At 35.0% G+C, this 25,794-nt stretch overlaps 1 protein-coding gene across 3 annotated transcripts in view; it reads right to left on the reverse strand.

Annotated features, from left to right (window-relative positions):
• Nucleotides 1-25,794, reverse strand: part of LOC136849080 (uncharacterized) — a 1,041,516-nt gene that overhangs the window by 158,345 nt on the left and 857,377 nt on the right. For all 3 annotated transcript variants that reach the window (XM_067122009.1, XM_067122007.1, XM_067122010.1), the window contains exons 18-23: nt 24,856-25,021; nt 23,703-23,947; nt 22,763-23,501; nt 20,430-20,602; nt 20,059-20,266; nt 19,650-19,847 (exon numbers count right to left, since the gene is read on the reverse strand). In XM_067122009.1, coding sequence (XP_066978110.1) covers nt 19,650-19,847; nt 20,059-20,266; nt 20,430-20,602; nt 22,763-23,501; nt 23,703-23,947; nt 24,856-25,021 — 1,729 coding nt within the window. The remainder of the gene's footprint in view (nt 1-19,649; nt 19,848-20,058; nt 20,267-20,429; nt 20,603-22,762; nt 23,502-23,702; nt 23,948-24,855; nt 25,022-25,794) is intronic.

Consider the following 25,794-nt stretch of genomic DNA (forward strand, 5'->3'; position numbering starts at 1 on the left):
GCATGTATTTGACTATGTTCCTCATTACACTCTGGTCTGCCACAGAGTTCACTTGTCCCCAGTGTTTGCTCCAAACTTTAAAGCTAAGTACATAATTTTAAGACCCAGTGAAAAGTTTTACTTCCTTAAAATTTTAACAGGGAGGCTTAGATTTGTTAAAATTGGGAGCAGTAGGTTTCCTTCATGGTGAGAAATTAGGATTAGATTGCTAGGCTACACTGAATTGCTGTGCTGTATTTTTTGTTCCTGTCAGGCAAAAAGATAATTAGCATTAATGTAATAATTCTAAGACAATTTTGTTATTAAAACTCATTAGTCAATGAGTTTTTTAACATTGATGGATACACTGAAGTTACCAAAAGAGTAAATCAGGTTAGCCTAACTTCTTGTAAATGAAACTTAGCCATGATCGTAGTTTCCAATCATGATTGACTTATGAGCCTTGGTGTTTACCAAAGGCCAGTATTTCCTTTGTAGTATTTTACAGTCAAACTTAATGGATTTTCAGACACAGAAAGTTCCCAGTTACCCTTAATATTGGCATTCTTTTCAAGTGTTAGAGGAAATACATTCATGTGGATCTACTTCCAGCAGGTATTACTCCGCCGGTAGTGAAGTCACAGATGTTTTAAAGATTGTCGCGATGCTCTTTTGTCAACAAGAATATGGAAATTACTTTTTCGTGCAGCTTTGTCAAACAAATTAAAAACATAGAGATACTGATTTTATTTAAATCTGGTATGCTAATTCCAATAATTAATGATTTTGATTATGTACCCACTATCAAAGCCTATAACCTTTACCTTATGCAGGGGGATACACCAGGTACTGTAATCAAATGTTATGAAATGTATAGAAATATATTGTATGAGTATCCATTTAGTTTTGTCTTAATTGAGTTTAGAAGCATTGGTGAGTAAATCCTCTAAGGCAATGGTACGGTAATAATTGTGAATTAATATTTTAATACATTACTACTATTTTATGGATATGACCCATTGATCATGTTACCTAACTTCATGTACTAGTGCCATATCAGCCCATTTTAATCTGAAGTGTTTGCTACCTATACAGTGATATAGGAGCTCACACTATGTAGTTTTTAATAAACATTTGTTTCTTTTTTCACTACTGGGTTGATATTACGCAGGACCCACAGATTACCTGAGCAGCAGCGAATTGCTCACTCTTACTTTTTGCCAGTGGAAATGTCTCACAACTACCTGCTGTGAGCCAGCCCCTGTAGGGATAAAGGAGATTTTGGTTGGTTGTCAGACATGTCTGAAATATGCAACATGCTCTTGACAGCAAATTTAAATGATGAATGAGCTCATTTTAAGCAGTCTCTATGAGTTCAGTAGGTGTATGGAAGGAGGAGATTACATCATTGGGGCAGAACTCCGGCAGTGCATGTCTCAGAGTGGAAATCACATTTGGGCAATGCTCCAAAAGCAGTGGATTCTAGGAACTCCCACTTCAACTCCTCTGATGGAAACGAAGAGTCCCCTTGGGAGAGAGGTCACTAATACCCAACATGAAGTGGATCTAGCACTGAAATTTCCCTTCTGAATCCCGATGATCAAGGGAACAATCTTCTGCTTTACATGAGAGAGTTACCTCTAATGAGAATCTTGTCTCTCCTATGCAGCAATCAGATATTGAAGGGGAACCTGATAGGGTTCACCCAACCCCACCAAAACTGTCTGTACCTTCTAAGAGGGTAGTTATTTATCCTGGACTAATATACTGCAAGGCAGTGATGATACGATTATCTTGGATCAATCAGTTCACACAGGCTTTCCTGATAGGGAAATTCCACTTACTGTACTTTCAGAATTCTGGGATGAAAGCATGAAGAGTATAAAGGATGACTGAGCATCAGTATATCAGAGACGCTATCCATGATTCTCAGGTCTGTCCTAGATATAGAATTGGGTATTTTGTGTAAAAATTTCTCATCCTTTAAAATAGAGGATAGAGAGGCTGCACGGCCTGCCCAGGCAGAGATTCGTTTTCTCACCAAAAAACTTAGGTCACGGAAACAGGGTAATAAAAAACCAAAGCCAAAAGGAAGTTGAAGTGGTTGTCTAGATCCCTGATGAAATCAGAATGGGTAATAAGAGACAGCCTACTTGCTCCCAGACCTCCGACTGGTAACAATATGACTAGGTCGAACTATTAAATCTCAAATCAGAATGTAGTAGGGGGCACCACTATCTGTCCCTAAAAATAATACTGATAACCCTTGGTGACATGCCTTAATGTACCTCCTTTCACTAGATGGAAAATTCCTCATTAATGACAGGAAAACTGATTGAGGCTGAGCATACAGAATTTCTGGACAAAGCGGCCATTCCCAATACAGAATGGTGCTTTGTCCTTTTAACAGGAATTCAGAAACCATCGCAGGATATGATTATCCTATATATTAATATAGCAATAAAAGCTGTGGAAACAACCTTTCTCCAGTTTAATGGAAAATACTGTATAGCACAACAACAATTTTAGAGAACCACTACCCTCTCCAGGAGGCACTAGCCCTCTGTCCCTTCACATTTACAACAACCAATCATGTGAAGACAGGATTTCATATGAAGATAGGATTTCACATTCTGTGATGACAGGAAAACGAGAGTTAATGGTAGAAATAAAGCCATTTGTCCCTGCCATCCCATTACAGGTATCTGATAGTTCTACAAAGGAATGGGCAACAACTGTCCTTCCTTTTGAGAGGAAAAAGCTGCCATTGGACATGGCTACCCAGCAATTTGGGACCCCTATGAGAAAGGTCTCAGGAAAGTCATGGCTGAATTTTATGCTAGGCTCCACCTCCTCAATATTATAACTTTTACTACTATGCTGAAAATAGCTATTAAAGTTCTTTCATAACCAAAACACTTATGCGGACCCTATGGGGAACACACTATTACTTTGTGGAGTGTAGCATTAAGGCTTGAAAGGAAGCATTGGCAGGCTCCAACATTTGGCCCCCCCAACAATGTAACCTCCCTATTACATTCTTTACTCTTCTGTTGGGACCTGTTTGAAGAATCTGTTGCTGCACAACTCACTGAACGAGCCCAGCAACAGAATTGCACAATATGCAGTCTTAAAAAGGGGAATCTGGGAAACAATACTCTTGACAATTTCCTCTTCCTACGTTCAAGAATGGTCAGTATGAATCAGAGCCAAATCAACCTCCAGTCAACAGAAGAAAGGACAACATTAGCAGCAGCAACACTTACAACGTGGACAAAGATGCTCCTACCAGGAAAAAAGAAAATCAACTCCTGGACTGCGTATTGAAGGCAAGGGAAGAAGTGGAGCCCAATAGGACTTGTGCAGTCAGGGTCGTAGTCTTCAGCACCACAAGTAGTGGAAGTCCTTCCCTTGGGGACACAGTAATTTTCAATGGGCTAGGGTAGAGATGGTCTCACCCTTCCCCTCCTCTAAAGGAATATTTTCCAAAAAACATGACCACCCTTAAAAGGGGCCATAAAGAAAAACGTGTTTATTTGTCACCACTATTCAGTGTCCCCAAGAAGGATTCCTCCCAACAAAGGTTGATCCTCGACCTGTCAAGTCTGAACACACATTGTATGCATAAATTTTTCTATATACTGTTTTTATTTATTTTATGGGAGCTCAAGAAAGGAGGAATTTAACTGGTGGCCTAACTAATGATTGGCTAATCTGGGAAGCCACCAGAGAAGAGTGCTGATGAAACCTGAGAGTAGTAGTCGAAGGACTTCAGTGAAAAAGATTTCCTAACAAATAGGAACAAGTCCTGCCTTACATCCAGCAGATGCTTCTGAAACTGGGATTTTGTTGGGGTATTCTTTGTGGCCAGCTGTCTCTTCCCAACAGCACTCAAACCACAATAAGGAAGGACCTGAGAAGATTCCTTCCACAGCCCAGCTTTTCCAGAAAACAGTTGGCAAGAAGTCTGGGCCTGTTACACTTTGTGTCTGCAGTAGATCTAATCCTGAGATTTCAAATGTAGGATGTAACCAGAGTCTGACTCTCCCATGCCAGGTAAAGGTTTGAGATCGCCTTCATCTTAGACTGGGACAATACTCCGTCCGTGGACCTGGAAGGGGTCCCTGGCAAACAGGCTGACCTGACTCCACTGTCCATTCAAGTGATAGTACATATGGTTGCCTCCTTGATGGGTTGGGAAGGCCATTGAGAGGATTGTCAGGTAGCAGGATGATGGCCACCTACTCTGAGGAAGTGCCATATCAACTTTCTGGAGCTGCTGCATGTCTTTCCATCTCAAAAAATTGAAACCTCCAAAAGGAACCCACATTTTGTCAGTCCTAGACAGTATGCTTGCAATATCTTATATCAAGAGGTTGGGCTCACGCTCAACACTTGCACGTCAGTATTTGCCAACATGCTTCCACATTCAGAAGTGGACCTGTTTGCCACATGCAAGAACTATCAACTTCCAGTGTGTGCATCTCTGAACCTGGGCATTCAGTCAGTAGTAAAAGATGCATTCTTTCAAGACCGGAACAAATGGAGGGCAATATACTTTTTCCACGTTTGTCCCATATTTCGAAGGCTTTGAATTATCTACTGTACTAGCTTTCAATGGAACTGCTTACCTAGTGGCCCAGAATTAGCTAAATAAGCATTGGTTCCATTTTTATTTAACAACGGACAAGAGAATAGATCCCATTACCGCCCGCTGTTCTATCCCAAACAGAAGGAAGGGAAGTCGTCTACACATCTTCCTTTCTGAACTGTGACCTTCATGTGTGGATTCTGAAATTTAGTTTGCCATGAAGATTATTTACCTTACATTGCTAGGTACCTAGTGCTAGAACTATGGGCTTCATTTATCTGACATACCAGTCCATATGGAAAATGTGATTTAATTACCACACTGAGAGCCCAACTGAAATCTATTGCAACAGCTTTACATTTTATTATATATCTTTTGAGGTCAAGTCCCTTGCTATTACAACAGTCGTGGCATACAAGGCAGTACTGTTGGAACCCTTGCTTTATGGTTTTGGAATTGATTCTGATATAGATATTGTGAATTCCCTTCTCCAGTCTTTTGCAATGCAAAGGTCAGCTCCTGCAAGGCTTCTCATCACAGGGTCCTTGAATAGGGTTCTTAGACTCCTGTCATCCCCTCAATTCAGTGGGCCCAATACAGCTACAACTCGTATGCTCCAAAAGGCATCTTCTTGACCGCTTTGGTATCAGGAGCTTGGATTAGCATATTGGGTTCCCTTAGTCAGGGACAACGAGTTGTCATTTACTGCTGCCTCCTGGCCCATCATTCCTAGCCAAGAATGAGGACCTTTTGAAGGGAAAATCCCCTTTTCTGATAAGGGAACTCACTATTTCAGATAAAACATAATGCCTGGTTCAAGAACTCAAGGTGTACCTAGATGTCATGGCAAACACCCCAGATGGTCCCGTTTTTCTCACACCCTACTGCAAACAAACCACCCTCCCTACATGGGCAGAGAATTACTTTAGTGTCCCTCATAAAAAAGGCAGACCCTCACTCATTTCCTAAGTTGCATGACATCCAAAAGGTTACATTGTTAACTTCGGAAATAATTCTTTTGAAGAAGCCTCTGAGTTTGTGGGGTGGTTATTAGGGGCAGTATTCCTGAAACAGGGAAGGTGCAACAATCCTACTGCAAGACCCAACATAATTAGGTATGTCACCATAAAACCACAAAGTTTATATATATATATATATATATATATATATATATATATATATATATATATATATATATATATATATATATATATATATATATATATATATATATATATATATATATATATATATAGGTTCTTGTGTTGTTTCCTGTTCTTTATTGGCAAACCTGAATGGGTATCCAGAATAAAGAAAATGGTTGATAACTTGCGACTTTACCTTGGATAAAAAATTCCTGAAACACTACTGCCTTGAAAGTGGTGTTCACGCTGAGATATTGCTGAAACACTATTGCCTTGAAAGTGGTGGTCATGCTGAGATACTGCTGGGGAAGGCACAATAATCCCGCAGCCAGACCAAACATTATTAGATAATTCACCTTAGAACCACAATGAACAATACATATATAGGTTCTTGCATTGTTTCCTGTTCTTTACTGCCAAATCCTCATGGGTATCCAGAACAAAGAAAATGGTTGATAACCAGTGATTATACACCGGACCAAAAATTTATCTGGGTTGCTGGGATTTATTTATTAAGAGGTAAGCCATTTTGTCACCTTTCAATTTCTTTTGTAAGCTCCTTTGAGGATAAACTGCAGCTAAACTATCAAAAATCAGATTTTGACCTAGGAAAAACCTATTTTTGGTAGCCTCTGTGAATCCTCAAAACCATCCACTTTCCCTGACAAAAAGGCATGGGACTGTGGTGAACATTTATCTTGCACAGACCTGGAGCATAATGAGGAATATAGCCAACGTACGCGCTGTTGTCACATGTGAGTAAGGTGAAGGAAAAGTCCAAGGCAGTCGATGTGTGGACAGGAAATAGAGGTCTCCTGTCCTGAGTCCTTTATATTATATCACTGTGCCAACATGCACTATTCTGGCCGAGATCAACTATAAGAGAATTCTTTGAGATTGGTTGGTCTGTCTTATGGGGCCCTGGGGGGACCATGAGAGTGTAACTCCTTTGAAACATCATAGTGGCTACAAAACAGATTTTTCCTATGTCAAAACCTATTACATATACAGTGTACATATATTTTATATATATATATATATATATATATATATATATATATATATATATATATATATATATATATATATATATATATATATATATATATATATATATATATATATATATATATATATATATATATATATATATATATATATATATATATATATATATATATATATATATATATATATATATATATATATATATATACAGTATATATATGTTTTATAATATATATATATATATATATATATATATATATATATATATATATATATATATATATATATATATATATATATATATATATATATATATAGGCAGTCCCCAGTTATTGGCGGGCTCGGTTATCAGCAATCTGGTTTTTCAGCGCTTGTCTAGCAATGAAAATCGGTGATTTTCAGCACCAATATGCTCCAATTTCCGCTTATCGGCAACGATAATCGCGTATTGGAGCCAATAACCGAAAATTGCAGATTTTTCGGTTATTGGCAATTTTCGCTTATCGTCACGCCATCAGAACTGAAACCCTGCCAATAACCAGGGGACTGCCTGTATGTATGTATGTATGTATATATATATATATATATATATATATATATATATATATATATATATATATATATATATATATATATATATATATATATATATATATATATATATATATATATATATATATATATATATATATATATATATATATATATTATATTTTTTTTATAGGGTAGCCACTGATTGTCTTTAAAGGAGTTACCCTTATGGTTCTGCCAGGGGCTCTGTAAGACAGATCAACTATATCAAAAATTCTCGTGGGTTGGTCTAAGCCAGACCAGTGCCAGTTGGTATAGTGATAAAGTATACAATTGACTCAATATCCTGCCAAGAGGATTACTATCAATCAACCCTTCTTCTGCAAATGTGGCAAAAGTCCATGGGTTGCCCAGGCCTGCCATTATTCTTAGTCTGCAACTGTGTAAATACAGATCATTTGGCTCAAAGACTTTTTTTCTTATTGTAATGCTTTATTAATGACGTTTCACAAATCTCTCCAGAGGAAGTTAAGTACACAGTACAAAGTCTTGAAATTCCTACAAAATAGTGTGTTTTAGTAAAATTTCCTAGCTTCATGCAAAATCATGAAATTCATTTTGACTGGGGAATCTCCCAGCCATGGAGTCATTATTATACTAATTGATCATGCTGCTGGAGTCCTTGCTCCATGGGTTTGGCACAGACTCCCCTACTGAAATCTTTAGCTCCCTTCTCCAGTCCTTTGCCCTTCAAAAACCCAACCTTACAGGGACTCCTATTACCTAGTCCTTGAGTATGGTCCCATGACTCCTGTCACCTCCTCAATTCAGTGGTTCCAATTATACCACAACCCACAGGCTCTGATAGGCAGTCTTCTTGACCACTTAGCATCAGGGTCCTAAAAAGGAATGGGAACTTGCAGTGGATGTTTGCTTACACAGATCTAACAAATAGTGAGAGGCCTAACCAACCCTTGTGCTGGCGCCATATCTGCAGAATTGTGAATAATAACCCTATTTATACTCTATCATTGTACATCTAAGCTCAAAAGTGATGTTACATGACTACATATGATTGCGTTAAAAATCACTAACTGGCAACCTTAACATACTGCATAGGATTTATCTCTCCTCTGGAATCGAAAACATAATTATTTTTTCAAATAAGGCCACAAAATGTTTCAAAAGAGTGAAACCTGTTATATATCAAAGCTGTAAGAAAATATATTTAGCCAAATTTTGGATAAACCATGACGAAACATTTCCAAAACTTACGTTTATCCAGCACTGATGCGTTCAATAAAAGAAAAAGTATTCATCAATCCTAGATTCAAAACTTCATAACATTGATATTGCTTGCACTACAACCATAAAATCTTAAATAGTACTATTTGATTATTTTTATGTCTCAATGCTGAAAATGGGATATATAAATAAATAAAAAAGTATTACTATAGCTAAAACGCATCCACCGATATCAACAGGAAATATTCTGGCCTAGACCAGCTATGAAAGACCTCTTGACATTACTTGGTCTGTCTTATGGAGTCCCTGGTGGGCCCACAGGGTAACTACTTTAAAAGATGATGTTATTATAAAAATGAGGCTTTTCCTATGTCAGAACATTTACATTATATATATATATATATACACACACACACACACACACACATATATATATATATATATATATATATATATATATATATATATATATATATATATATATATATATATATATATATATATATATATATATATATATATATATGTATATTCATCACCATTGCCTTCAATACCACATGAGGCAAAAGGTCTCTGTGAATTTCCATTACATACTTTTCCTGTGTTTCAGAAATTTCCACTCATTTCAAGGCCTTCTATCTCATAATTCTATTCCAATTAAGCTGGGTCTTCCAACTCTTCTGGTACCCACAGGAAATTAACTGACAATGCCACATACTATTCTCCAATTGCTGTGCAAAGGCTTGTCAAAGCCTTCTTTCCCTTTCATCATTATCTCATTCTCACATGTAATATTCCTGTATCATTTATAACTATCCTTATATATATATTATATCATTTATAACTATATAATATATATATATATATATATATATATATATATATATATATATATATATATATATATATATATATACATATACACACACACACACACACATATATATATATATATATATATATATATATATATATATATATACACACACACACACATATATATATATATATATATATATATAAAATATATATATTGTATATATATGTACATATTTATAAACAAAGCACAGTTTCTTTTATTTTTGTAAAGTGTTAATGCATATATCACATCTAAAACTCTCTCCATCTTTGAAGTAAAGAGGTACTGGAAATAAATAAATAAAAAAACAAATAAACAAATATATATCTATATATATATATCTCTATATATATATATATATATATATATATATATATATATATATATATATATATATATATATATATATATATATATATATACTCTAGTACACCACCAAATTTCCAAAATCCTATGGTCCAAGTCCTTGCCAGCTACTAAATTTTTCTGGAACAATAGAGATTATATGATACAATTATAACTGGACAAAGAATGGTGCAACCATTTTCAGCCATAGTAAGTCAGACATCATCAATTTGGAACATGGGATCACTCAGAAGGAAAAGGGGGGGGTGGTTTGGGATGAATAAATATGATTCATAAATGCACTTAAATTGGTGCCTACATTTTTGGAATGTCTCATTCTCATACATCTTCCATGGTGACCTGACTTTTCACTGTCACCATATATCTCATATATAATGTTCATCAGTATGTTAAGCAAAATATCTCATTACACAAAAATATGTTCTAAACAATAGCAGAGAACATCTATACTGATAGGAATAAGGCAATTTTACTGTTTAAGCATAAATAGCATAGTGTTTTTTTATTTCTATATCCTGTATGCACTTTTCTTGTGATCCTAACATCATTAGATGTTTCAAGTTCTGATGACATCTTCCGGTATATTTATTATTGCATTTATTTATTTTCTTGGTGATGTTAGTACATGTAATACTGCGTATTTTTCCTGTTTCATTATTTGACTGTAATTGGTTATATGAATGCCCACACTAATACATCAGATATAAAGTTTCTAAACAAATGTGTACTATGGGGTTTGCTTCTTTATCATTGTACAGTATTACTGTTCACTGATAGTTATAAAAGATTTCTGTGTGAGAGAGAGAGAGAGAGAGAGAGAGAGAGAGAGAGAGAGAGAGAGAGAGAGAGAGAGAGATGGTATACTTACACAGCTACATGTTAATACATGTGTACCCTACTGATTACTCTTAAACAATTAATTAATTTGTGTATAATTTACTGTGTATATTATACTAATGTAACTGATTGCAAAGAATGCATACACTAACAAATGTACAGTATACAGATACACTGTACCTAACCAGAATATTTTGATAAACTATTTAGTAACAGCTACACACTCATTCAAAGTCATCAGACAGAACCAATGTACTTATACACATGCACACATTTAATAAACTTTTCGATAAAAAGTTTATTGTCTTAATGTATGTTTATTTTGACAACTTTAACAAGCCTAAATCTAAAGAGAATTCTGAAAACCTTGAAGCAAGGAATTTAAGTTTGTCCATTTGTTCTTTATTCTGTAATTTGTCATTATGATATAACTGTACTCTACTTGCATTTACAGTATGTGCAAGTAAAGTACAGTTGAAGATGAACTGTTAACTATTATTTATCGGAGAACTCTCCTTACCTAGAGTAATCGAGTACTCTTTAGGCTATGTCTCTGACAGTGATTATACGTCTGTCTCTAAAGTACAGCGGACTGCTAAAACTTGAGTTAAATACTACATGTAAAGTAAATAAATAAAATATATTTGTATAAAAGGGATTTTGACAAAGGAAAAATCTATTTCTGGGGGAAGACCTGTGTCACCCGGTGAAATATCCATTTAGCAAATATTTCTAGGTATAAGTATTGCTAAAAATACCAGAGAAAAAGCTAAACACAATGCTAGGGTTACGACCCCCAGTTCGAGCGCCATTTGATGGTGTCGGTATACACAAAGGGTGAGTGTTGCCACTGCCACAGGCCTCTGCCCTATAGAGATCTCCAATCTCAAAACCCCTAAAAGTGAGGAGCCGTCACATACCTCACCTTCTTCTCCCAGCCAGCCAACACCACAGCCACCATCTTGAAACATTCCAACTTAGCATGCTTTCAGCACACCATCGTGTTTTTTCTTGGTGCTGTTTTTTCGTGATTTTCGATCTTACATCATGTCATCCCTTCCAGAATTTGCATCACCTAAGTTGAGTACCATCTCCTTTTGGTTTTTTCTTACAGAGGCATCTTATTTGACCTTTAATTTATTGTTTACCAGGTAAATAACACTACGCCGCCGATCGCGGCGGCATACGCCTCGGCCATGCTGGACCCTCAGTCTTCGCATGGTTTTAGCAAAAAGTTACTGCTAGTTTTTTTCTATATAATTATATATATATACTCCTTTCATTTGGAATTTTATGTTGTGAATCACCTTTTCGCTGGTAAGGGGTTGGGAGCCCGTATCATGATTGATCTAGGCTAGAGACGGAGGTTTTTCCCCCTCCCTCCTTTCTGATCATAAATTCTCTTTTTCCTTGGTCCCCTTCCTCTGCCAGCGAGCAGGTACATTCTCCCTGATGGTACTGTTATGCTCATGACCTTTTCTGATGTATACGGTGATGGATGACATGTATAAATGAAAGACGTATATTTGGAACCAATCAACAATAAGCATCATGCATAGCTGCCTAGTAAACTTATTTGCTGGCATTGGATATTTTGAGTGTCATCCTGTAAGTTTTCCCACATGAAGAAGAGACGTTTGGATCATATGTTTCTTGAAAATTGGTGGTGCACCTACACTAATATAATATAATATAACATATATATATATATATATATATATATATATATATATATATATATATATATATATATATATATATATACACACACACACACACACACACACACACACACACACACAGGTTCTACATAAAAACTAAAGTCACTATGCCTAAGCTGTGATATGAATGCCCCCTTCCATCTGTGCCCTTGAAATTTATTGGTTCAATGGACTATATCTTTGGAAAACACAGGTTGCAGCAGATAAAAGGATTAATGCTGGACCGATTAATTCAATACATACTTATGCACACATAAATTATGTTCAAGTTAATGCTTTTACATGTTAATGTACACAACATTAAACCTATAACCAAAATTCCTCTTGTAATCAAAGACAGGTATTCTCAATGACTATCATTAGCAAAACTAGAGTGCCTTTTATGACAATGCAATTAGGATATCACACTTTGAATTTCAATTAGTTGTTTTCAAAAGAATTGTCTTTACCAAGAAATCCAGGTAAACTGCTATAACTTATCCTACAGTGAAAGCACATAAAGATAAAAAATGTACTGTCCTTTATAGCCAAACTTCACAATTACAAATTCCTGAAAAGTAATTTATATATAGATTAATTTGACAAAAAGCACGCATTTGATGTACTTGAAAAGATCATTATAAAATAAGAATGAAATGTTGAGAAGCGGTTGTATTGTTTTATGGTATAGCAGTGAACATGGAGTACAAATACTGCACCTAATTAGACATAAACCTATTTATTTTGTAATTTTAGGCCTTTATCACAAAAGCTTATGGAAATCGATCTTTTGCTGTGCAAGACATTTTCTATAACATGGAATAATGAGGCTTCTTTTTCATAACATTAACCACGTGGGGTTCTTCCATGAACTCTGATATTTTGCAATGTTTACCAAAGAACCTAAGATGCTCAAGAATCAATAGAATACTTTCCTGCTGTTTTCTGATACGTAGATTTTCTCACTGCATCTTACAACAATATTAACCTTGAGTTCTGTAGACAATTGTACCACAGAAAGTGTAGAAAAATATATTACCCAGCAAGCAAATTTCAATTATTTAAATTTACTGTAATTCATTACCATGACTCCATACACTGAAAATCCCTCAAGATTGCCAAAATTGCAAATGGAATAAAAAGATAAACAACAAAAAATTTCACCTGTTTAACAGACAAAAGCCTGGAGATTACTTCCATCCAAGTGAATTAAATTGCAGTATTGACTACAAAATACCCCTCCTGTTATTCATGAACATTTATTGCTGTATCATTTCATCTTCATCTTGCTCCTGAACACCCTTCACTTCCTTCAGCATAGCAATGGAGAAAATCCTTTAAAATAAAAGTAAAGGTGTTCAGAACTAGTGTCTGAGGACAGGATTCTATGTTAATGAGTGTTCTTGATCCCAAACATAATGCCACCAGACATCCAGAGCAATGTTAATTAAAAACATGGAGAGACCATCTTGTTTCTGTCTGAATATTAAAGGAGCTTAAATGGAAATATCAAGAAAGGTCTTTCTCACACATCCAGTATCATTATGATTAAAAATATCCTGGTATGAATCTTGGATACATATTATCCATAACAACATATAGACCTTTGTAATTATTCACTGTTCAAACAGTACCTATCAAGTATAATAATTGAGCAGTAAACCACTCCTTCAGGCACCTAACAATACCAGATGCAGCAAGACATTAAGTGAAGGTAGGCAGAACTGATTCTAACTTAATTTTGTGTTATCACAAGCTCTATTCTCTCCACATCATGAAGTATGCATTTGAAGTTAATATTCTATTTCAGTTCAAGCTGAAGTAAATTGTCAATTGATGACATCAGAGCAATAACTAACCAAACTCAAGGAGTTTTCCAAGCAATGTGAAAGTTCTTGTGTAACAGTCTTGTTATACACTTTATTAGGGTCTTGTTGAGGATACTGCCAGGTGTTTGAACTTGAAAAGGCAAGCGCAAGTTTTCTGAAAAGATTTAAAGTTCACCATGGGATAGGATGTTTTAGGTGAAAATAAGTCTGTAGATCAGCATTCTGCAGAAAAAAATTGGAAAAAGTTTGCCAAGTTGGTTGTGAATATAAAATTGACTCCTGCCAAATTTATTATGATGATGAAACAGGCTCATTTTATCAATTTCTCCTTACAACATTTAAATACAGGGCAGAGGGAGGATAGGCTAACTGTTTTAGGGCTTGCTAATATGACTAGCACTCACAGTGATTTATATGTTATACAGTACAAAAATATTAAGAACCTTGTTGTTTTAAAAATCTAACAGCCAAACTTGTGTCCAAGGTACTGCGTGTTTAGATAGTGATAGCTTTTCCTGAGTAATTCATGTATGTACTTATGCCAAGTGCCAAGGATAAACAACAGAAAAAGGGCCCCAGCTAACAGTACAGTCATTCTTTTGTGAACAACTGTAGTGCACATCCTCCTTTAGAAGAGTTTGCTAAGACAAAGTTATCACTGTTTATATTCCCCATAATTTAACCAACCTTCCGATCTATGGATCAGAGATTATGAAGAGCATAGAGATGACCTTCTCTCCTAATTTTAGGTATAGTGTTATAAGTTATGAAGGGGAGAATCCTGAGTATCAGTCGAAATTTAATGCCGAAAATCTCTGTAGCTTCAGAAGTTCTGCCCAAACATTACAACAACATTGGAAGATACTGCAACATATGGCTATATTCATTGATGAACCACGGGGAAGGAGTTTCAGGGTTTAAATACCAGGACACAAATAGTTATGAAAGAACTACACGACCTAGTGCATAGATCACACAAGTTCGTGATGATGATGAGAGATGAAGAAACTGATGTCTGAGCTGTAGCTGGAGAGGAGATTTCTGTAATGATTTCACTGAAGAAAAGAATGCTGACAGTTAAGAAAATCATTCTCTGCCTAAGCTAACATGGAAGGAAGCTAAAAATTGGCTCATGGCAAACATTAACTTTCTGAGTAATTGTCATTCATGACTGTACAATGAAATTTTCCATCAATGAAGGAAAGCCAACAAAATAAAGTTTATGAAGATACTTTCAACATCAGCATCATCATCTCACCATTTGTAGGAATACCTTAAGAACTGATTTGCTTCAGCCTTCAACTCTCACTCGCCTACTCCTACAACTCCTCTGCCCGTCATCTGTGGATGAACTCTGATGATGACTCCAATTCATCAGTGCATATTCGTGCACCATATATAAAGTAATGATGGGTGAAATATGATTTTCAGGTGTTTATCATAATATTATAACAATAGCTAGCCTACTTAAAGTTCACAGTATATATAACTGTGAATCCAGTACTGAACTTGAGTAACTTTCTTAACGTTACTAACTTTTAACAAGAAACAGTAGATGAATCAATTAGATCAGCTTTTTCCAAGGGCTTGTTTTCCTTTTAAACAATAATAATGACATTTCATTTGAATATAATCATTATGAATCTCGTGTCTCACACATAATGGCAAACCCTAATAAGTCTTATGAGTCTCAACAACACCCTAAGACAACACTGTTTTGTTATAAGGTCGCCTGAGAGAAGGGATTCATTCCATCAGCAATAAGGAACTCTGGATAAAACAACATTAATAGAAAATCAGTAAAAAAGGCCATCTTATAACAGAATGAACAACTAAAGATCATTGATTAAATGAACTACCTGCAAGCCTGCCAATGGACAACAACTGAACAGGCACCCTAAATATGTTCATGTTTTGTACATGCAACAGTAAGTGTTACCAAAGTAAGGCCACAATCACTAAAAATAATGGTGATTGGAATGAACAAAAGAGTTTGAGGAGTCAAAATAAAAGCCCATTTCTTTAGAAGCAGATTTAGCAATTGTAATATATAACTACTATCTATACAAAGAAAGCAGTGGCTTTGTGTGGGCAGGGCCACAGGGGTGGTTGTCTTGGCAGCAAAATTCTTAAAGGAGCAAAATTTTGAAAGATAAAAACAAGGTTAGTAATAATAAAACATAACTTGCACTTATTACCCCTCAAACAATGTATCTCCCAATACTGTATTCAAATATTCTACCTAATTTTTCTACATGACAGGGAAAATAAATGTTGGCACACAATATTTTGAAGTTTTTTCTTGCCAATTACATCCATACTGTCCCAGTGAATTACATAATGTCTATTAACAGTGTTATTTTCCATTTGAAGATTCAAGTACATACTGCAATGTTCCATAACAGGCATAAAAAATCATAATGGAAAAATTCATAATTTGTGATGTGACACTTGACAGTTCCATTGTGTAATTTCCAAAATCCATCTCACGTCAGAAGTAATCCTTCATATGCACATGTGTATAAAAGATTACTACTGTACTGGTATTAACAATCTGATTGCTAAATTAAGATCTTTTGAAATCTTGAAATTTTACCAAATAATCTTCCATCCAGCTTAATAGTCCAATGCAATAAATATGATTCTGTTGCAAGTGTATGCTTGTCCTGATAGGAGTTCAACACTTTGGCAAACTTTGGTTTTTTTGGGGTGTCAACTGTTTAGTTTTGGATACTTGCTGTCATGATTATTTTGCTAACATAAGCATCATTTCCTTGTTTTCATTCTTCTATTTGAACCACTTTGTGTGTGTATATATATACACTGTATGTATATATATACATATATATATATATATATATATATATATATATATATATATATATATATATATATATATATATATATATATATATATATATATATATACACATCCGTATATATATTATATATAATATATACTGTATATATATATTACTATATATATATTACACACACACACATATATATATATATATATATATATATATATATATATATATATATATATATATATTTATATATATATATGGTTCAAACAGATGAAATCAAGGAAATGATTATGATGTTAGCAAAATCCATGCACTGGAGTGCTGCGAGGCCTTTCGGCTGGCATCCTTTACCTTGTCTTTATTTATTTATTTATCACATATTTTCATTCAGTTATATACATATGCACACACACACACACACACACATATATATATATATATATATATATATATATATATATATATATATATATATATATATATATATATACTGTATATATATATATGTACTGTATATATATTCTATGAATAAATGGTTACACAATGAAGGGACTTGATGGTAAAAAGTAAAGAAGTAGGGAAAGGCTTACAGTTGAACAATATTTTAAGGAAATAACAGAAGCTTTGCAAGAGTTGACAGATACACCAGAAGAAACACCTGAAATCATGACCTATCCTTTTTCTCATTCTTGCATTTTTGGAGCTAAGTACGAATCATAGTGAGTGATGCTCAGATCTATCTTCAACAAGAAGGAGATTTGCTTGACCAATGTGTGCACTGGCACATATCTGCCTGGGAAAGACTATCAAAGGTATCTGGGCAAGCTCTGCACATGTGCAAGACAAACAGCATTTTTACACAGAGAGGAATTGGAAGACATTAGATGCATGGTGAGCAAAACTGTGATGCTGGTTTGCCAACAGTACAAGAAACACAGAGAACAACTCGAAACAACTGATCAGTAACCGATCAGGAAGAAATTACAAAACATACAATACCGATGAATATGCTTCACCAGCAATTAGATCTCCTGCAAATCAAGACATTGTTGGATAATGAAAAAGGTGATTTTAACAATGACAAAATTCAGCATATATGTGCTAAGTACACAAAGAAAAAACTGCCTTCAGCCTGACAGATATATATCTGATTCAGTGGGTGTAAAAGTGGAAGCTGCAAGAGAGTTTGACTTACTTTGTGGGTGACATTAAGAATATTTCTAACTAACACTCTTTCAACTGGCAGTTGTGAAAGAATTTTCTCAAAACTTAATCAAAACCTCTGAGAGATCTACTACGAGCCAAGAAAGACTAGGTAGCCTAGCAATATTGTCAACTGAGAGATTTTCAGTGTGGTTTCCCAATACAGTACTGTTATAAAAGATTGTAAATTAAAGCCATGCAATTTTAAATATGTTTAAGTATATGAGCATTAAATGCCTTGTACTTTAATCACATCTGCTGGAGTGGTAAGGTGGTGAATATTAGATTAGTGGAAGGGAATTAGGTAGTGCCTTGCCCTGTGTGCTGATCACCCTCACTATGCCACTACTAAAAGGTACCCCAATAATGAATCAAGACTTGGATCAATATAATGAATATAATACTGAAAATTTTTGTAGTTTTGCAGCATCAATTTCTAATTTCTTGAGTTTACTGTCAAAAGTCATATATGATCAACAAACCCACTAACATGGAATGAGATCCTATACTGCCTATAACACTTCACTTTGGATGATTCTTCACAGTTGAATTTTACTTCCTTGTCTCTCTTCCAATCTAATATGTAGTACAGTTCTACTATTCAATAAAAGCTAAGTATTGCAGAGTAATTTCTTCAAGATGATAAATACTGTCACATCGCCACTTACCATTATTCATTAATTCTTAAATAAAAATCCTGCTTCAGGCTTATGCTTACTTTATGTTTTCAATATATTTTAAATTTTAACTTTTATCCCCAAGACAACTTAAAACTGTGAAGTTCACTTCTTGCTGAACAACCATCTTTAGTACTAGCACCAAGGTTGGAAACAGCTACCTCATATGAAGGCAAATCAAATTCCTCTGAGGTTTCTGCTTTAAAAAAAATTCTCCAACAAAATAATATTCAAAATCAAGAGCTCTTTCCTAAGCAGTATCGTGTCAGTGCCTTCATATTATGAAAGATTCATTATATTCCTTCAAGAAAACACAAACAAAACTTCACCAAGAAAATGCATATTCAAGAATTTCTCCAAACATTATTCTTAAGTATTACAATTGTGACTTTAAATCACACAATAATTATGTTTTACTCTGAAAAAAAAGAGCAAATTGCAAGTTCTCACAACAAAGAAAGTAATGACTGAAATAATTTTTTATATTCTGATTAAATAATGGCCTAATGGAAACAAACATTAGTTTGTACATAATGGGAGTCAATATTTTTAGAGATAAAAGTATTGTGTATTGAAGCAACTAATTTTTTGTATCAGCCACTACTGCATTTTGAAGCTAATATCTCTGCACCATACATCTTTAATAAATTTACTTATAACTTATATACTACAAAGAAAATAATTAACAATACAATGACTAAGGCCTAATGCAACTGATACAGCATTTCTTAACATAAGTTTTTACTGAGCTTCATTGGCACTAAGCAGCCTTTCTGCATTAGCCTACGGTAGCAGCATGATATGATTCAACCGTAAATTTGACAAATGAATAGAAGACTAATGGGTGAAACTAACTGGTGATAACTTACCGTATTTGCTCCTCTCAATTTCTTCTGCAAAAAACTTTTCTATCTTATCAGCAAAATGTTTCTTGATGCAAAACGCAACGCCAATACATGCCATGACAACACCCACTGTCATGAGGCCAAGCCAAAAAGGTTCCTCAAACATTCTTTCCGATAAGGGTTTGAAAGGGATCCTTCGCATGCGACGCTCACATGTCACTCCTACAAAGGATGAACCAACAAATGAGAAGAGTATGCCTGAGCAGTATGTATAATTTCAAAGACTGTTTTGAATTCTTAGTTTAAAGTGGAAAGAATTAATTTAAAATTTGCAGAAAACTGTAAAATATGACTATAGTAATGAGGATTATAGCAAAACTGAATGGCATAAAAATTATTACTATATTGTATGTGAAAAAGTAATTTCCTTTACCTTCCCACCAGGCATGACACTGGCAATGAAAAGTGTGATTGACAGGCTTACAAACGCCTCGGCTTTGACATGGGTCACCATCACATGGTGATATTCGATCCATGCAGTGAGGTCCTCCATATCCTTTCTCACACACACAGACAAATCCATCAGGACCTCCTGGCTGACATCGACCCCATACACAAGGAGCCATATCACACCATGTCATCTGGAGAAAAGCCGCTTCATTTTTTATTTGTAATTGGAAAGGCTGAGCAGAATTCAATATACAAAGAAATTTTTAAGAATGTTTGTTATAACTGCTGAAATTAAGGATGCCAGCAGGAAAATCTACATTAAGGAAAATGTCTAATACTGTACTTTATACTTACTTGGCAAAAGGCTCCAGTGTAGCCAGGCGTACAGAGGCAGGTGTGGTTGCCATCCTGCGTAATGCAACGTCCATTATTGAGACAAGGTGATGGTTCACACCATGCTACACCAGTTGTTCGTATGCCCATACTTTCTAAGCCCAAGCCTATTGATCTGTTGAGCCACCCTGGATCTGTAAAAAAACAAACAAATAATAAAACAAAAAAATATAGAACTTTTCTTATTGAATAAATCTGTCTGGACTTCAACAAAGGCACCATGAAAAGGACTTCTATCAGTGTCATAAATAATGCAATATTCTGAAGCATGAACTAAACAAGATATAATCTTGTCTGAATACAGTGCAGCACTATCAACAAAAGTACAGCACAAATAAGAACAAGAACAACAATGCCATGGGAATAGAAATACAACGAAAATAAAACAGCTATGATAAAATAGTATATAGAGGGTAATAACCGTGAGACAAATGAAAACTAATGACTAAAACTGAGGCAACTAACATATATTGATCTGACGAGAATGTAAAACTTTTAAAATGTAACAGTAAAATTTCAAAAAAGATGGCAAGCATTGCATAAAAGATGGGGATTTATTTAACACGAAAATTCAGTATTGTAAGTTCACTCAAAAATCTTGCAAACAGTCTATAGAAATATTAACTGGCAGCTTTCTAACAAGCAAATGAAGGTAACTCATAACAAATACTGCTACTGATGTATCTGACGGATTCCCAGCATTTTCCTATTTCAACTGGGTTTTCCATTTTACTCTAACAAATGTAGCTACATATTACTGAATTAAAGAATGTTACTATTATATTATGAAGGCTATCAGGTTTGTAACTATTCCCATTTTCTTCTAAATGACACTTGTAAAAACAGGTCTCTGAAAGTATACTATTAGCCTTTGTAACATTACAATTGTGATTCTTCCTGCCCATATAAGGCATCATAAGTTAAAGGTAAGATCATGGAAACTATATATTTCTTTTTTTTCTAGTGAATCAAAATTATGGAAGGCAACTGTGTTTCTTTCATCATGCAAGTTCAGCAACAATTATTAGAGACAGTATCATTATTAAACAATTTTGTTAGATATCATGCTTAATTTTGTTATTCAAACTTTGATCTCCTCATTGGCCCTTCTTCCTAAATATCAAAAGTGAATTTTTCAAAATGCTATGCATGTTTTTCTCAAAACGGCTGAGAACCCTGGTCAAAGCAAATATAGAGCAAACTGTATAGTAGATTTAAAAGTTGAGCCTGTAAGAACAAAACCCTGACTGCCAACACATATGGGCTGCATCTGTAAAGCAATACTATCTCGGGCTTTAACTGAACAGTGCTGAGCTATGAACTGATGAAGTAAGACATAACATGGTACATGATGAGTGATTAAGGCAGTACTTTTATAAAGAGATTCTGGGAAGTATCAAATTAATTACTTATATACTGTATACCGACATATGATGGTAGAGTTCTTTACTTCATGAAGAATATGGTTCACAAAACAAACAGACAAAATCTGACATATCTGGTTCTACTCGATGATGTTTATTATATTCCTTATGCCTTTCCAGAGAACTAACCTTAGTTTTAAATAAAGTTTTATATTTTCTATAAAATGTATTTTGAAGTAATGTATCATGACGTACTACTGTATATTCTTACAGTATTATTTTAATAACTCAACTTCAAATAAAATGACATAGTCACACACACACACTGACACTCGTGTCTCAGGGATCCAACACATTAGAGGTGACGTTTAAATCATCAGATGATCATGGTGATGATATAAATAGTATAGTTCTTTCAATCAATCAGTTTTAAAGACCAGGTAAACAAACCCAAAAAATTCTGTGATTATGTAAAGTTAATTGGCTATTAAGACATTGGCACCTTCCACATACTTAAGGTCCCCCATACAGGACTACTGCATTGTGTTCCTTGCACAACGAAGTACATCAATGGTAATCACATTCTTTGCAGAGACCTTTGGCCATGGCCACATTGCACTCTGCCTTTTATTTTTCAGCTAATACCTTTGGTCTCTTCCCACTTAACAGTAGTTGCCCAATTTCTTCAGATTTACTTGCTCCAGTTTTCAATTCTATGAAGACCTATGACAGTCTTGAAATGAGACGCTGTCTCGTTAAACTATTTTATAATTAAAAAGTAATTATCTCTCAGATCTCTCATAGTCTAAAACCATTAACATTTCCCAGAAATCTACTTCTAAAAGCTAACAAATAATGCCTATAATAAACTGAACACTAAATCCACACAGATGATGGAAAATTAATAAACAATCTTACCACTTCACTCACCTTTATGAACTTCATATGATGCACTAAAGTAAGCCACTGACGAAGCCCAGTAATTTTTGGTCGGTAGAGAGTTGGACGGCATTAAGGGAGCTGATGATGATGATGATGATGATGATGAAGCTGAAACTGGTGATAATCTGTGATGCTCATTTTCAGACCATGAATCAAAAGGAGGGGAAATGATGGCATTAGGGGAAATCTTAGAATATGTTGTGGTACCCAATTCAGTGGTATCAGTTGTAGGAAATTCGGAGGCAGTATCTGGTTTTTGGGTAGTGCCCAATTTCATTGTATCTGATGATGATGACAAGGCATCAAGGATTGAATAAGATATGAAACGCTGTGATGCAGACTTCAGTTCACCACTGAAAAAAGACTGAGGGGCTTCCAAGCCCCGAAAAGCAGAAAATGAAGGGGCATGAGAACTGGATGTGTGCATGGCAACAGAAGAAGACAAAGCTGGAGAGGATGATGATGGTGATGAAGATGATGACAAAGGTGGTGATGATGATGACGATGATGATGATGATGATGTGGGCCCCTGTAGCTTATCCTTTTTTACCACATTATCTTCTTCAGATTTTAGCGATTCCCTTGGGGCAAGATGTACTTCTCTAAGAGTAAGGGAATTAAAGATGGAGCGGATGGATATCTCATGTCTGGAGCTACGATCAACTGAACATATTGTCCATACAGTGCCATTCTTTCCAGCATACCAGTCTTCTACCTCAACATAATCCTGCAAATATAAGAAAAATATATAGCCTGTTTTGGATGCAAAATAAATAAATGTAATACAATTAGTGGGCCAATAGGAGTGACAAAATTTTCATAAAAAACAAAGTTACACCCATTCCTAAGCTTGACTTACTGTTAATCTTTTTGATACACATAAAGACATACACACACATATATATATATATATATATACATATATTACCTGCTGACAGGGTCTTTCTGGTGTTGCCAGAACACCAATGTTATGAATACGCAGATGAAGCTGGTGACCAGGTGGTGCTAGTAACTGATGTGTGAGAATGACCCCTGGTGCAGGAGCCAAAGGGAAGTTGAGAGCATGGACACTGCCCAAAGACACGGCATTTTCTTCACCAGGGACACCTACATCTTCTCTTGAAATTTTCTGCGTTCCCAATTGCAGAACTGTGCGCTGGTTAAACTTGGTTCCTGTATTAAAAAAAAAAAATCTTTGCAAAGCATATTCAGCATATCTGTTGTAAAATTCTTTAAACTTATTGTATGCTACATTAAAAACTTTTAAACCATCCTTTAGGACCAGAATTATCTGAAGAACAATGAATTTAAGATTCTTAAAGTGCAGACAACACTACATAAATTTAGCATGACAACATTTTATCATTATCACTGGGTCATTTTTGACTTAGCTTTTGATCTAGCCCAGTTCTGTTGCTAAAACAAAGTTAGACTGTTTCCTAACTATAAGCATAATCAATGAATTCCTCAAGTGCAAACTTCTGTTAGCTGTATTAATCAGTGATAAACATTACCATGTATTTTACATTTCTCATAAACGCAACTGTTTCTGTCTTACTTGACTGGAGAGTTCTGAGCTCCACACCCACCTCTTGTTCCCTTGAACCCTTTACCATTGTTACATGCCACCTTTGGGCAAAGGTGGCGTAATATCAGCTAAACCTAAACTAACCAAAAACCAACTGCCCTAGCAGTTGCTATATAAAATCTGTATTCAAATATTGAGGTATTTTTTCATATAATAGAAAATCTTCATTTTGTCATTTATAATGGGCCTGTAATCCTGTCCATTAAAGTATACTGCAAAATGTTCATTCATATGATGCAGTTTCCAATAATAATCTGCACACAAGCTAAAACTGAACATAAGAAACCTTAAGCATTAGGAAATGTGTAGACAACATAAACCACCTTGTCATAGGTACTCCATTTTTTTTTCAAGACCAGTTACAGTTCCTGACATTCCAACAGATATAACAGATCCATGCAAATTTCACTGAATGGCAACAGCAATAAAAATATTTCAAACGACCTCTGAAACTTTATTTTTTCTTATCCTAAGTGCCTGGATGTTGACTCACCTATCAGATAAGTGGCCTGGAATCCTCCACCCCCTCCTCTGTGAGTGGTATGGAGGACTATTGTGAGAGTTGATGAATAAGAGACGTAAGAGAGGCGCTGAACCTCCCCTCTTGACACAGCACCACATAAGCGTAAGGACTCTCCCACTCCTTCGCCAAGAGTCACCTGAAATAAATAGTTGGATTCACACATAGCAGTGTGCGCAAGTTTTACACATAGCAGTGTGTGCAAGTTATCATAAATATGTGTACTGTATGTAATATGCAAGTGTATGTGTACAGAAATCTATATGTATGTATATCCATCAATTTTTCAGTTACTATGAGTTTTATTGTCTTCAAACTCAATGCCTCAGTTAACATTAATGAGTTTATTACTTGCATATCAAAATCAGCCTCACCCATATGATCATTAGAGAAGCTATGTTTTTAGATTCAAGATTCCAAAAATACTAAATTTCTTTTCAAATACTAATCTGCTCTGCAAATGCCAATGTGCTTACCAGTACACTGCATCTGTAATTTAACATGCATTCCTACCCCCAAGGTAGTAGAATATTAATTTTAAAATATTCCTTACATTCATGATTGCATAGCTTAAGGCTATTAAAACTTTTGCCTACACCACGACAAAGGAAATGCACAATTTCCCATATATTTTGCCATAACTATCTGTAGAAATCTTTTGATATGTAAGAATTTTATTGCAGTGGTTGCACACTAAAATTCATGAATTTAATTTACATGAGAGAAGATAAGAAGATTAGTAAGCATTGTGAAATACTTGTTCACAAGACCTGAAGAAATGCATATGTATTCAATACATTATCATGACTCTATGGCCAGCTGTCAAAAGTCAGTACCATTACTGTTCATTCATTTACATTTTTGTCTTTGACTTAATAAGCACAATTACACACAGACAAGGAAGGCTGACAA

Source organism: Macrobrachium rosenbergii, chromosome 20 (assembly GCF_040412425.1).
Source record: "Macrobrachium rosenbergii isolate ZJJX-2024 chromosome 20, ASM4041242v1, whole genome shotgun sequence".
In the NCBI taxonomy this organism is placed as follows: domain Eukaryota; kingdom Metazoa; phylum Arthropoda; class Malacostraca; order Decapoda; family Palaemonidae; genus Macrobrachium; species Macrobrachium rosenbergii.